Here is a 15080-nt window from a genome sequence, read left to right as displayed (position 1 = left end):
TGAACGGCGGGCGGAATCGCCCGAACTACAGGTACAGTATTACAATTATTTTTCTCTTTTTTTTTTTGGTTTTTGCCAACCACGTAAAGCTGAAATCGCACTTGTTAAACGCGTGTAAGATGCGACAGACCTGTAGTTTAAAATGAAAGCTGTGATTTCACATGCGATCCCCTGACTCCAGAAGCTGGGGCTTTCCGAAATCTTAGGCGGTACGTAGATTTTTACAGTGCTTGGACAAGTCAGCTGTTAAACAGTAAGAGAGTCTCAGACTTGGCTATAGTGGCACTCTGCCTCACCATGAAAACCCCCAAATATCCCCCCAGCCTCCCAAATGTTGCAAATATCCCCAAACCCTCCCATAGTCACATGAGCCACCATATAACATTGCGAGAGCTGGCACCCTGGGTAGTCTGGTTCAGTGGCCCGAGGATCAGCCCCCTCTCCCCCCAGGCTGCTCAGATGCAGGATCAGTCCCTAATTCTGGCCGCCCCAGCCCCCACCCCTCCCTTGGATTTGCCTATAGTGTCATGGCCGACGCTGGAACCCTAGGGCCTGAATGACGGTGGCACTGGTATACACTGCGCATGTGCACGCTGTTCCACTCATTAATATGGCGCCTGGTGCACTGCAGCAACATTCCCCTCTTCGTGTGACAGCTAAAACCCTCCGGGTGGTAACGTGCACCCGGGGCCGCCAGGGTTCCTCCTGCTGGGTGCAGAGGGAGCGGTCGGCGTCCATCTTCCGATCCCTCCCATTGGTTGGCAGAGCCAGCCGTGGGCGGGGGGCCGGTGCTGATTGGACGCGGCGGGAGCAGCTGGTGTTCCGCTAGCCAATCCGCTCCCGTCAGCTGATGGGTGTGTCGCGCGGGCCAGACACGTGTGGGAGGGCAGCTGCCCGCAGGGGCTTTCAGCGCCGGGCAGGACCCAGCGGGGTGCGCGGGGGAGCTGGAGCTCGGTGCAGCGCGGGGGTCCTTCGCTAGGCCTCTGCAGCCCCCGGCATGGCTGGGGAGAAGCCCCTCACCGTGGTGACCTGCACAGCCCCTGTCAACATCGCGGTCATCAAGTACTGTGAGTATCCCCTGCCCCTGTGGGCTGCCGGGCTCGGTGCCCCCCTGTGTGCCCGGCCCCGGCCCTCCCCGGGCAGCGCCCCCCCCTGTGTGCCCGGCCCCGGCCCTCCCCGGGCAGCGCCCCCCCCCCCCCCCGTGTGCCCGGCGCCGGCCCTCCCCGGTCCCCCAGTCACCCTGTTCGGTCCCGTGTTCCCTGCCGGGCGGGCCATCAGGCCCGTCTTTAGCGGGGCTGACTTTGGCTTGTTCTCTGGTCCTGAGTCTGCAGATGTTGCCCTTGTTTGTTTGTCTCAGTCTCTGCCGCGGAAGCACCTCCAGTTGTCAGGGCCGTACCCACTGTAGGGGTTAATAAATTACAACACAGGCCGCGGTAACTAATCAGCACCGGGTGAGGCAGGCAAAATGAATTCTGCAGCCGTGATCTCGTCAGACCTGTTTCTTGTAGCCAGTTCGCTGTGGATTATTTGGAAGTGACTTGTGTGTCTCTCTTATTGCATTTATGGGCTCCTCTGATGGGTCTCCACATGCCTGAGGGTAGCCGATGAGGCAGGAGCCTGAGTGATTAACTGTTTGCTGAGAGCCCTGTTCTAATGACTGGGGGGGCTCGGTGCTGATTTTACCATCTAATCTCTTCCAGGGGGGAAGCGAGACGAAGAGCTGATTTTACCCATCAATTCCTCTCTGAGCGTCACCCTGCACCAGGACCAGGTTGGTATGAACTTGTAATACAAGCCCAGGAAAGATGTTTCTTGGGAGTGAATTGGAGCTGAGGCTGCTAGAGAAGAGAGATCGTTAACAGTGGGACTCGAGCAGAGTTGGGGGGTTTCATTTGGGAGTGAAAAAACAGCAGCCGCTCTTCTTCTGGGAACAATCAGGCAAATGTTCAAGGAAAGAGGTTGTAACTTTCTTCCCAAAGGGCTTGGCCATGATGTACCACCATGGGAGAAACATCTGCCCCAAAGTGCCATAAACCCCATTGTAAGCGTGTCATAGAAATCTCTCCCCTCTCTACTTTCTATGTTGCTGTCTTGTGCGTGCCCCAAGGGCCAGTCCAAGTCCTGTCTGTGGCTCCTGTCCCTTCTCTTGGGAGAATATTCCACAGCCTCCTGAGTCACAGCATCTGGATTCATTTCCTGATATTTACCCAACATTTTCCCTCTTCTTATTTTAATCCCATTTGGCCCAGTCCCTCCCTTGGTGTAATCATTAACTCCTGAGAACTCAGTGGAGTTCCCTTTGCCCCTTCGGTTTTAGATCCCTGTGATCTGACCCTCTGCAGTGTTTGAACTGGCATCTGTGCTTAGAGAGATGTATCCGTCCACGTATTAGCTCAGTGCTTCCCCGCAGGGCGAGGGGGGCGAAGCCTGGTGGAAAGGCGGGCACTTGGGATTGGAAGGGCTCTCAGGTTGGCCCGTGGCCTGTGCTGAAGTGCTGCCTAGTCTCGGGTAGGGTGACCAGATGTCCTGATTTTATAGGGACAGTCCCGATTTTTGGGTCTCTTTCTTACATAGACTTCTATTACCCCCCCCACCCTCCCATCCCAATTTTTCACGTTTGCTGTCTGGTCGCCCTAGTCTCTGGTGACTTGTCGCGCCTCAGCCCTGAATAGACACTTAGTTTAAACTGCACTTCTAGGGCCTTGGGAAGGTCATGGCCAGTCTCACTCTCATAAAGGTGAGAGGTGCCAGCCCGTCTCGTGGCTGTCAGGGATGCCTCTTCCCATGTTCCCACCGGAAGGAGTATTGCCTGGTGGCAGGAACACCTGGGCTCTCTCTCCACATCTGCCACTGGCTTGCTGTGTGTGGCCTTGGGCCAGTCACTTCCCACCTCTGTGCCTCAGTTTCCCCATGTGTAAAGTGGGGATGATAGAATTTACTGCTGTGGGGTTACGCTGGGGGTTACGCGGCTGTGAGATCCCAGGTAAGCGATGGTATAAATAGACCGGCTAGGTGGTATTATTATCCTAGCAAAATGTGTAAGCCGCTGCCCCGTGGGCTAAGGGGTTGGGGCACCTAGCTTTTGCTCTATGTACACGTGCGGTGGGAGTGGAGCCGCTCTGGAAAACAAAGTAAACGTTGCAGAGAATCCGTTCACACATTCAGCAGGGCGGAGTGGCAGCCTGTGTGGGGAGGGGGTGTCCGGCGGGCAGGGTGCTGGAGTGGGAGTTGAAAGACCATGGTTCTAGTCCCACCTCTGCTGACCTTGGGCAAGTCTCTTCCACCTGTGTCAGCTCTTCAGGGGACTGTGTCTCTCTGCCTGTGTACAGCGCCTAGCACAATGGGGGCCTTTGGGTGCTGCTGTGACAGAGCAATCGTGATGCGTTAGAATAATTCTGGGCTTTTGTTCTTCCTCATCATGAATAGAATGTGATCCACAGCCCCCTCTGGGGTCGGGGATGGGGGCTTCGTGCGGCCCCGTGGGCGGTGCATAGTGGCCACTGCCGCGGGGCGGAGCTCAGCACCAATCCCTGGAGCTAAATCTAACCGTGTGCTTGCACGGCGCTGGGGCGCCCCCTGCAGGCCCTGGCTGCAGCTCAGCGCACTCTGATCTCTCCCTCCCAGCTTAAAACCACCACCACAGCCGCCATCAGCAGAGACTTCAAAGAGGACCGGCTCTGGCTGAACCGGGAGGAAGCCGACGTCGGGCACCCACGGCTGCAGTCCTGCCTGCGGGAGAGTGAGTATCCTGGTGGTGGGCAGGGCGGGCGCAGCCAGCTGGGCTGGTGTGAGCAGCTGGCATTGCCAGGGGGCAGGCCCCAGTTTGAGCCCCCAGCTCTCCCGTGCAAGGGCAGTGCCATGTGCCTTATGGGGGACCTCTCCTGGTTGATCAGGGAACTGCACAGTCTCTCCCAGACCTGGGACTCCATCTAGTCATTGTGCTCACACCAGGCCGGTGGCCAGAATACAGGACTGAGGGGTGTGTAGGGGCAGTGTAAAGGAGGGGGCTCATTGGGCTCCCAAAGCGGGCAAGTCCCCTTACCTGCGGGGAGGGCAGGCGGTCAAGGACTGTCTCAGTCCCTTGGGTTTCCCATATACTTCCAAGTTGCTGAGAGCATGATCTCCACTGGGCGCGCTCAGTATCTCCCTACAAGGCCATATGCAAACTGCAGGTGGGACTCCTGGGGTCCATTCCCAGCCATGCCACTGGTTCCCTACGTGACCCTGCACAGGATGCCGCCCTGCTCTGTGCCTCAGTTAACCCCTCTGTAAAACCTCCCCCCTGTTCTTCGGGGATCAAAGGGCTGTATTTAAAGCTTGGGAAGTGCTTTGAGACCCTTGCTGATTGGCGGGTGGAGGCTGCTTCTCTGGGACGTACCCCACGTCCTGAAAGTCCCTTGTGCTACCCCAGCACAGGCCCTCCTCCCCTGCCCAGAATCCATCCAGGAGAGCAAGGAGGGGCATGCAGATACCGCTGGCTGGCACCATGGCCCTGCTGCTGCCGCCTCGCTCATCGTCTTCTCTCCAGCACCCAAGGGGTTAATTCCCAACACAGGCAGCTGGTCCCACTGGCTGTGGGGAGGGGGTGTCAGGTGCTACCCATGGACCTGCCACCTCCAGCCCAGCCCCCGTGAAACCCACTGGGGCAGGTCAGATGCCTCCTGAAAATCTAAGCTCCACTCTGCCGTGTCCTGCAGTGCGCCGCCTGGCCAGGAAGCGGAGGGGTAGCAGTGCTGGGGCCGCGGCCCCCCTCAGCCTGGCCTACAAAGTGCACGTCGCCTCGGTGAACAACTTTCCCACGGCGGCCGGCCTGGCGTCCTCAGCAGCGGGGTACGCCTGCCTGGGTGAGTGCGTGGGTGTGAACCCTGCCTCGGGTCCTGCCCCACCCCGCTCTCGGGAGCGGGGAGCGGGTGGGGTGTATGCGCTGGGCTGTCCCTGCTCCTGGCTCTTGAGAGGGGGTGCCGGGCTGTCCCTTCCCCCCCACACACCCTGCCCCCAGCTCTGGAGGGAGTGGAGGGTGGGCTGTCCATGCCCCCACCCATGCCCTGTACCGGTCTGCTGTGGCCCCCCCTTCTTCCCCCGTTGCTGGGCCGTGCTACAGAGGGGTTGGGAGAGAAGCCTTGGGGGGGCCGTCTGGGGACGAGTGACCCTGGGATAGGCCCAGGGGCTGGATGCTGGCGGTGGAGAATCCAGCTGGGCAGAGCCCGGGGCCAGGCCCTGTGGGTGGGGAGCGAGTCCCCAGGCGGCGCTCACCTCACCCCGTCTCGTGTCCCAGTGCACACCCTGGCCCGGCTGTACGGCGTGGAGGGTGAGCTCTCCGAGGTCGCCCGCCAGGGCTCGGGCAGCGCCTGCAGGAGCATGCTGGGGGGCTTCGTGCAGTGGCTGATGGGGGAGCGGCCCGACGGCAAGGACAGCATTGCCCAGCAGGTGGCGCCAGAGACGCACTGGCCGGAGCTCAGAGTGCTCATCCTGGTGGTGAGTGAGAACCGGGTGATGGCCCAGGGGGTCTGGTACCCCTAGGTCACGGCATCCATTCAGCCTGAGCATGGGGGTGGGGCAAGAAAAGCATTATGGGATGGCGAGAGCTAGTGGCTGCTTCTGCGCTAGGACTCCTGGGTTCTGTTCCCAGCTCTGGAAGGGAAGTGTGGGCTAGTGGTTAGAGCAGGGACCTTGGCATCAGGACTCCTGGGTTCTGTGCCAGCCTCTCCTGCTTACTAGACCTTGGGTGAGTCACTCCCACTACCTGTGGCTCATTTTTCCCCTGCAGTCCTAGGCCTTCCTCCTGACGGGACTCTGGCTAATAGGGCTCTCGCAGGCAGTCGCTCTCTGAGCCTGAGAACTGGGCTCTGGGGTTTGCTGTGCCCTCACTTGGGAGGGAGAGCAGCGTCCGTTCCCGGTGTGCTTGGGGGGCGTGGAGTCAGCGTGGTCTTGAGGGTTTAGGGGTGAGATACTCCCAAGGATGTCACAATTTGGGTGGGGCAGCTGACTGCACCCAGCTGGTGAGATCCGCTCCCCAAGCATCTGGGGGCTGCTGCACCTTCTTCTGGGTGGGGAGAGCCCTTGGGGATGCTGATGCCAAGTACTTTCTCCCCCCGCAGGTAAGCGCTGAGAAGAAGCCGGTGGGCAGCACGGCTGGGATGCAGACAAGCGTGGACACCAGCCCCTTGCTGAAGGTTTGAGGTGGAAGCCCTGTTCTCAGCCCTGTGCCACCCGGGTGGGGGCAGGTGTTTCTCTTGCTCACGTTTGATCTAGCTGCCCCTGCGATGCTGCTGGGGCGGATGGGGGTACTGGAGTTTGGAATAATCCCCAAATCACTCAAATCCCAGAGCAAAGGAGGCCTGCGGCTAACTCCCTCCTCCCTCACCTCCCCTGTGCTCCAGCACCTGCCCCTGGAGCCATTCTGGGGGCGTGTTTGACTCCTGACCCTGGAATTGTGGGATTTGGTGGCATCTAAACTCTCCTGCTTCGGGGTCTGAGGTGACCTCTAGCTAATGGTGGCCAGGAAGGGGTGGGTGGGTTATTCCGTCCGTACTGTCTGCAGGGCTGCCGGGCCAGATGTCCTGCTCCCTTGCAAAATCTGCCGGACTTTTGAGTGCGTTTGGTGGTGGTTTTCCAGCTCCTTCCAACACAACGAATCCATGTCAGTGCTACTTGGGCTCTGGTCACCAGAGTGACTGAGCGCCTCTGAATGCACTCAGAGAAACTGCTCATTGCCAGCGGGCTGTAAGGCAGTGTGGCTGGAGGCACTGAGACCCGCTAGCTTTGAGTCTCCTCCTCCGGGGCTGCGGGATCCGAGGGTGTTGCCTGCACGTTGGGGAGGTTTTACTAGTGGGTGACCGGGCTGTACCCAAGTGGCCATGGGCCGAGTTTTCCGACAGCTGCGGGAACATCACTGACTGTGTTAACAACTCAGCCAGCAGCGGCATTGTGATGTGACTGGGGGCGTGTCTCGGGAGACCCTTTGTAGCTGAAGCACTAATTCTGTTCCAAGGGTGGGAGGGAGATTTGGGAGCCCCCCTCCCCCTCTGCATCCCCTTCAAAGCAGGACAAAGCAGCCGTGCTCCGGCCCCTGGTGGGGAGGGACTGTTCGCAGTCATGCTGGAAGGGCATAATGAGTGAGGTCCCGCAGGGATCAGTTCTGGGTCCCGTTCTGTTCAGTATCTTCATCAGTGATTTAGATAATGGCAGAGAGAGAGAACACTTATAAAGTTTGCAGTCGATACCAAGCTGGGAGGGGTTGCAAGTGCTTTGGAGGACAGGATTAAAATTCAAAATGATCAGGACAAACTGGAGAAATGGTCTGAAGTCAATAGGATGAAATTCAATAAGGACAAATGCAAAGTCCTCCACTTAGGAAGGAACAGTCAGTTGCACACATACAAATGGGAGATGGCTGCCTAGGAAGGAGCACTGCTGAAAGGGATCTGGGGGTCAGAGTGGATCACAAGCTAAATGCGAGTCAACAGCGTAACGCAGTTGCAAAAAAAGCAAACGTCGTTCTGGGCTGTATTAGCGGGAGTGTTGTAAGTAAGACATGAGAAGTAATTCTTCCGCTCTACTCCACACTGATTGCGCCTTAACTGGAGTGTTGTGTCCAATTCTGGGCACCACATTTCAGGAAAGATGTGGACAGATTGGAGAAAGTCCAGAGAAGAGCAACAAAAGTGATTAAAGTCTGGAAAACATGACCAAGGAGGGAAGATTGAAAAAACTGGGTTTGTTTAGTCTGGAGAAGAGAAGACTGAGAGGAGACTTGATAACAGTTTTCAAGTACATAAAAGGTTGTTACAAGGAGGAGGGAGAAATATTGTTCTTAACCTCTAAAGAATAGGACAAGAAGCAATGGGCTTATATTGCAGCAAGGGAGGATTTAGGTTGGACATTAGGAAAAACTTCCTAACTGTGAGAGTGGTTAAGCACTGGAATAAATTGCCTAGGGAGGTGGTGGAATCTCCATCATTGGGGATTTTTAAGAGCAGGTTGGACAAACACCTGCCAGAGATGGTCTAGATAATACTTAGTCCTGCCTTGAGTACAGGGGACTGGACTAGAGGACCTCTCGAGGTCCCTTCTAGTTCTATGATTCTGTGACTCCTCCAGCTCTCCTGTCTCTGACCCTCTCCTGGCTCTTTCCCTGCCTTTGCAGGGGCGTGTTGGTGGGTGGGGAGCAGCCCCTCTCAATGGTTGTGGGGGGTGGGGGCAGGTTTAGAGAGGGTGCGGTCCATCCCCCCCACTGTGATGAGGTGCCCTCACTATATGATGGTGCCAAGGAGATGGCACAGGTGCCCAACGTAATGACTTTGTGGGTCTCCCCATCCCAATGTAATGGGGTGCCTCCCACCCCCCGATGTAACTGTCCCTGTCGCCCCATTGCAGCACCGCGCAGAGGCAGTGGTGCCGGAGCGCATGGCCCAGATGATCCAGTTCATCCAGCAGCGAGACTTTGAAGGCTTTGGCCAGCTGACCATGAAGGACAGCAACCAGTTCCATGCCACCTGCCTGGACACCTTCCCTCCCATCTTCTACCTCAACGACGTCTCCCGGCGCATCATCGCCCTGGCCCACCGATTCAACGCGCACCACGGCAAGACCAAGGTGGGCTCAGTGCGGGATACGCGGACGGAGCTGACATCAGGGGTGCATAGCCTGGCACTTCGGGCAGGGCCTCCTGGTTCAGAGAGGGGCTTGTCCTTGTACCAAGGCGACAGGGTCAGGGGACGAGTGTCAGAGCCCCGGGATTGGAGAGTGGTGCCTGTCCGCTCAGAACATGTGCCATGTACCGGTAGAGCCATTGGCCACCCCTTTGAGATCCGCTGTGCCAGGCGCTACAATAGGATTGTGGGAGTTGGGAGACTTTTACCAGGTTCTCCCCTGGCACCCAAGAGTCCTTCACAACCGTGTACAATTGTCCACCATGCGCTGCGGCTTGGAGCAGCACTGGGAACTCGGGGGTACGTGCCAAGAAGACGCCGCTTCCAGCACAGTCAGGGTGCCGGGGCAGGACAGTGAACAGGTGTAGGGCTGCACTGACTTGTGACCGCTACGCGGGAGGTAACTTCTTAGTGGAGTGATGCCCCGTAGGGGGCTCCGGTGTGACAAAAGGCTCCTTGCTGCCCCAGAGGACCTGCCCCTAGGAAGCCAACTAAAATCGGCCTCCCCGTGTGAGTGATTTATCCTGCCTGCCTTCTGCCGCCTACCCTGCAGCACCTACCCGCCTTCCCCAGTGACTAACCTTCAACAAATCTCCATCACACGTCCCTGACTGTTTGTGGGAAACGTGTGGGATCCTGTGGCCCCGATCCCTGGGACGTGATGGAGTCGAGCAGTTGGTGGATGAGCGGATGAGGTGCAGTCGGCTCACATGCTTCAGGGGGCCTGTTGCTCTCTGCGGGGCTCAGGGAGGGAGCCCCACCCCAGATGCAGCCTTGCCCATGAATACTGGATTAAATGGACCCCTGGCCAGGATCTGTTTGCCCACCCAGCCGTGCTAGCACCAGCCCCGTTGCGTGGCAGGGGGAGGGAATGTGCATCTCGCTGGGGGCAGATGAAACAGGAAGCAGCTGCTGCTTTTCACGCTGCCTTCCTCGAGCAGGTGTTTCTCTCTGGCCAGCCCCATTCACCCGCCCCCTGAACTCCCTGCTCGGGTGCCAGTGTGCTGCAGGGCACCGACTGTGGAGACATGCCCTGGGCCAGCAAAGGCTGCAGCTGTGGGGCCGGGCGAGTGTTGAGGACCCAGGGCACCGAGTGCTAACCACGTCCGCTCTGTCGTAGGTGGCCTACACCTTCGACGCCGGCCCCAACGCTGTGGTCTTCACCCTGGCGGACACGGTGGATGAGTTTGTGGAAGTGGTGAAGTGCAGCTTCCCTCCTGAGTCTAATGGAGACCAGTAAGTCGCATGCGGTGTGCTGGGGGCTGCAGGTCGGGACTGAGGGGCACCAGCAGCGGGGCGTGGGACCGTGCTGCTCAGCATTGAGGGGTATCGGTAGGGCTGTGGAAGGCTGGGGTTCCCAGGCCTGGGCTAGCAGGGGACGGGGCTGCAGGCTGGGATTGGTTTGGGGCTGTCAGGAAGCGCTAGCGGGGTCTGCCGCGATGGACTACGGCAGGAGGTCTCGGAGTTGGGTCTCGGCCTGGAGACAGAGCCAGTCTGCAGCAGATGAGGGGGCAGCCCGAGGCGTCCTGGTGCGGAGGGGTGGGGTGGGGGATGACTGGGAGAGCAGCGACTCCCAGCCCCATTTGACCCCCCATCTCCCCTCTCTTGGGGTGTGCACCGCCTACCCCCACCAATTCCCCCTTTGTGCCCTCGCAGGTTCCTGAAGGGGCTGCCGGCCAGGCCCGCCTCGCTCTCGGAGGAGCTGCTCTCCGCTGTGGTGCTGGAGCCTGTTCCTGGGGCGATCCGGTACATCCTCCTCACCAAGGTACGGCGCGGGGCTGGGCCTGAGGCAGGTGGGGGGTGCGTCGCAGACCCGGGCCCATCCACGCTGGGGAGCTCGAACGTGGCTGGACCCCAGGCTTGACTGCCTGCAGTGGCAGAAAGAAACCGTGTTTGCTCGGCCTGGAGTGAGGAACGAGGGGAGCAGGTCTGTTTGACTCCCCTCTGGATCTCTGGCCACGCTCTGAACCCGAGTGTGAATTGGGGTGGGAAGGGGGGCTTAGGTCCTCCTCCCCCATCCCCATTGCAAAGGCTGGGCCCTTGTGAGGACAAGCCCTGTGCCATGGGGAAGCGCCCCAAGATTGTGGAGCCGGTTCCTTGGGCGGGTCTGAGCACTGTGCAGATAGACTCCCTCATCCAGGCCTTGTCTACACTGCCACTTTCTCGCTCAGGAGTGTGAACCCCCCGCGAGCGCTGCAGCTTTCAGCTCTGTAAAGCGCCAGTGTAGACGGTGCCCCAGCGCCGGGAGCTGCACCCCTTGAGGGGCTGGGTTTTTTACAGTTCTCTCCCCCGCGTTGGTGCTGCAACAGCGCTTTAACGTTTCTAGTGAAGACCAAGCCCGAGTTCTTTCCCGGCAGCTGGCCCCGCCCCACGCTAGCGCCTGCTTCCTCTTTCTCTGAGCACTAGCGAAACACCCAGCTGTCCCCTAGCTCATCAGCCACGTGGAATCAGGGCCTGCAGGAGTCATGTGGCTCCCAGCCATGGGTTTGGCCAGTGCTGGTGTGAGAGGAAAGCAGCGCGTGATGCAAGGTGTCCCCTGGCATCATGGGGTTAAATCCAATGTACCCACCAGAGTGCAGAGGGGAGACCTGGGGGCAAGCATCCAGTTAAGGGCAGGATGCAGGCGGCATTGGAGGGGGAGCAGGCTGCTGGTGCTGACTTCGTCATCCCAGATTGGACCGTGAGGTTTGCAGATCTGCAGTGGCAGGAGACAGACCACCGGCTTGCCCACCTCTGGCAGTGCAGTGCTCAAAGGGGGCTTTCTTCTAACTTCCCCCCTAGACAGGGCGGTGCTGTCTGAACCCTCTGCTGTGTACGTAAAGCCCCGTGTCTGGGTCCCTCGCTCGTAGCACCCATGGGGTCCCAGCAGCCCTCTCCAGCTCCCCTCTGTAACGTGTGGCTTTGTTCCTCTTGTAGCCGGGGCCGGGACCTCAGCCTCTGGACGATCCCAGCCTAAATCTGCTGGGAGCAGATGGGCTTCCCCGCCCCAGCGCCTGAGCGGCCCCCTGCGGAGCAGCCGTCTGGCACCCTTCAGCCTCAGGGAGACACGCTGAGCAAAGACACCTCCAGCCCACGGGGAACGTGGGTTGTGACGATGCTGTTTCAGTCGCTGGCTCTCAGGAGAGCGAAGAGGCGTTCGGGGCTTGGTCTTGGGGAACCTGTCCCAGCAAGGCTTGGGGATTGCCGGTGAGGTACAGTCTGGGAGAAGGTTTTCAGGTCCTGCTGTGCCCGCTGCTCCCTCTTGGGGGATTTAATGCTGGGGAAGAGCGCTGGTGACCAAAGCCCCGTCACAGAACACACGCCGCCTGGCCAGTGGCAGCGCCAGTGTCCCCATGCTGCCCAGCCAGGGCTGCTCCCCGCATCTGCCGGGGCCCCTCAGGAAAGGAGGGTCCTATCTCATGGCCAATTCTGCCCGCAAAGGAGGGCAGTTGTGATGAGGCTGCTCGTCTGCTAGGAAAAGGACTGAGATGCCACGGCAAACCGCTTCCGCATGGGAACAGCTCCTGGTGCCAGCTGCCCCAGGCTCCTTTCTGGTGGGGCCTGATCCGGACTGACCTAGAGATGAAGGGCTCACCCATCGCCTTAGCCAGCCGGTGCCGCTCTGCAGCACAGATCACCCCGTCCCACGCTGCACTAACTGAGAAGCTGGGTTTTAAAAATAGAGCAATAGGAGCAACTTTGAAATGTCCCTGCTTCTTTGTTGGTTTTTAGGTGTAAATGCCCATGAATATCACTTTCTGAACCCAAGTGTCTGCTCAGTTTTTACATTCCTGCCCTGCCTCCCTTCGACCTGTTAAGGTCCAGCGGGAGACACCCAGAGGGATGGGGGAGAGGGTGTTCTCCAGGAAGAGGCTGGACATGAAGCAGGTAGATTAAATTCCTGCATTACATTAGCAGCACTAACTGGTCCAGTCCCACCACGCATGTAGGATTGTTTCTTTCCATGGTGATTCCACAGCTACTTTAGCAAACATTTGGAATAAAAGCCCTGGTGTCTGGGGCAAATTCTGGTTACGTTCTGTCTACCTCCCATTCCCTTATGCAGTTCCAGTTGTAGGAGTTATTCTTCACTTCCCCTCTTAATAACAACCCCGCCACATGCTGCTAGCGCAGGGGTCCCCAACGCGGTGCCTATAGGTGCCATGGCGCCTGCTGGGGCATCTAAGAGCGCCAGTGTACTGGCCGGCCGATGAGCATCCCCGAAATGCCACCAACAAGCTGCGTCATCCAGAGGCGATTTTCGGTGGCGAAGCCTATTGACTTTGCCGCTTGTCGGTGGCATTTTGGCAGATGCTCGTCCGCTGCCACGGTCCTCCATGGCTTGTCCAGATGAAAAAGGTTGGGGACCACTGTGTGGAATGCTGGTACTGTGTGCTGCTCAACAGCTGCAGTGTTCCACCCCAGAGGCAGCTGCATTTCAGAGGTGGGTGAGTGATCACTAGTGTATACAGCCACTGCAGCACTTGAAATGGAAGACATGTCGTAGCCAACAGTTCTAGCAGCTGTAGTGTTCAGAATCTTTTCCTCATGTCCCATAGCTCCTCCTGTTATCAGCCCGCTTACTCATGAGGAACTTGGCTACAGGCTGCCTGGTTAGTGGGTGGGGTTTTTTTTGTTTTTTTTAAAGCCTTTCCTCATAGCTCATTCCAACACCTTGGTGGCTCTTCTCCCCTGTGCTTGTGACCTATCTGGTCCTGATGAAATCCCCAGTTTGGCGGAAGTTCTGGGGTGAGGGTTGCTATAGAAATAGTGTTGCCCATTCAGAAATTCAGGGGGGCTAGGGCTGTCAGTGGGGTAATGTGGGGGGGGGGGTTCCGTCACCTCCTGGGTCAGAGTAAAAGTTGAAGGGGCAGGCCCAGAAATGTGTGTAGACCGTAGAGCTCTGCCCGATGGGTATCTCGAAGGCCGGGGCGGTGGCCCAGGGGGAAAGTGGCTGATCCAAGAAGGGAGGAGACAGGAAGCGTTTGCTGTAAAGCCAGGGTTGGGGGATAAGGCAAAGGGAGCACTGGGGTGAGATGGCCTTAGCCGGCTCCGGGGGCAAGGAGGAACTGCCTTTATCAACCCCCAAGCATGAGGAAATTGTTCAATTTCCTCACCAACTGATGGCAGCTGTGACCCCTTCAGCTGTGGCTTGCAAACCCTAGGCTGGGTGCTGTAGCCAGAGGCTTGAGTGAAAGCATTTCAGGCCAGGCCAGGCCCAAGGGTCCTGCCCCCTGCCTCACCTGCAGAGCAGGAGCAGGACTCTGCTGTCTTCAGAGGGGGTCTGGACACCTAGCAGCTGCCTTCTTGTTCCCCACCTGTCTGGAGAAGGGGAACGGCAGCAGGTATCTCTGCGGGCCATGATTCCACAGCCTCTGTTAATGCCCCTTGGGCTCCTGGCCTTCATGCAAATTGTATCTCAGCTGTCAGGGCCTGAGGGAAGTGATTCTTCCTGCCCCCTCTGCTTTGGGTGAGCAGGGTTGGGCTTGCAGAGAGCCTGAGTTCAGTCCCTGCTCTGCCACTGCCATGCTCTGTGAGCATGAGCGGGTCCCTTTGCCTCTCTGTGCCTCAGTTTCCCCAGCTTTAACCTAGTTCAAGTGCTGCGAGATCTGATGAAAGGCTCCATAGGAGCACGGTTGTATTTCTACAGCCCTGCATGCTTGTCCTTGTATGGCCCTTAGGATCACAGCCCCTACGCTGCACCCAGTTTCTGATGAATGCAAAGAGCACAAGCTCCAGTAACAAGGAATGTGCCCGCCAAACAACCTGCTTCCCCGTTGCGCCCTACCTGAGGAAGGTCGGCCTAAAGGTTAGGTGAGGCCCTGCAAGTCCAGATGGTGGATCCTGTTCCCAGCCCTAGCGCTGCCTCGAGGAGTGATGCTGGGTCATACAGTCACAGCGTTTAACGCCAGAAGGGACCACTGACCCCCCCACCCTAAACGCAACCACCGAACTGAGACCAGCTCACTGCAGGGGCTGGGGGGGCAGGTGGGAGTGAGTGAAGTGCACTAGTGCCCGAGGCCCCCCAGGGGCAGGAAGATGTGTGATACACCGAGATAATTCTAGCAAGTGACCCACACCCACGTGCTGCAGAGGAAGGTGAAAACCACCGTCAGTCTGACCTGGGCCCTCCCCGCGGTCTCCTCTCCAGCCCCGGCCCACCCCGCGGTCCTGTTTCCAGCCATGGTCCCCTCTCCAGCCCTGGCCCACCCTGCGGTCCCCTCTCCAGCCCTGGCCCACCCTGCGGTCCCCTCTCCAGCCCTGGCCCACCCCCTGTCCCCTCTCCAGCCCCAGCCCACCCTGCGGTCCTGTCCCAGCCCTGGCCCACCCCCTGTCCCCTCTCCAGCCCCAGCCCACCCTGCGGTCCTGTCCCAGCCCTGGCCCACCCCCTGTCCCTCTCCAGCCCTGGCCCACCCCGTGGTCCTGTCTCCAGCCCTGGCAATCTCTGAT

At 58.8% G+C, this 15080-nt stretch overlaps 1 protein-coding gene across 1 annotated transcript; it reads left to right on the top strand.

The window, feature by feature from the left end:
• The first annotated feature begins 875 nt into the window (after positions 1 to 875).
• MVD (mevalonate diphosphate decarboxylase) lies at positions 876 to 12393 on the top strand. The gene is made up of 10 exons (XM_044987756.1): positions 876 to 1067; positions 1701 to 1771; positions 3625 to 3739; positions 4698 to 4844; positions 5276 to 5475; positions 6099 to 6173; positions 8377 to 8595; positions 9772 to 9887; positions 10308 to 10416; positions 11568 to 12393. The coding sequence occupies exons 1-10, from the start codon at positions 998 to 1000 to the stop codon at positions 11646 to 11648; spliced, it is 1203 nt and encodes a 400-aa protein (XP_044843691.1). The 5' UTR covers positions 876 to 997; the 3' UTR covers positions 11649 to 12393.
• Positions 12394 to 15080: the final 2687 nt, after the last annotated feature.

This window comes from Mauremys mutica, chromosome 14 (genome assembly GCF_020497125.1).
Source record: "Mauremys mutica isolate MM-2020 ecotype Southern chromosome 14, ASM2049712v1, whole genome shotgun sequence".
Lineage (NCBI taxonomy): Eukaryota > Metazoa > Chordata > Testudines > Geoemydidae > Mauremys > Mauremys mutica.
The sequence above is the reverse complement of the archived record's forward strand: the minus strand, read 5'-3'. Positions and strand labels throughout refer to the sequence as shown.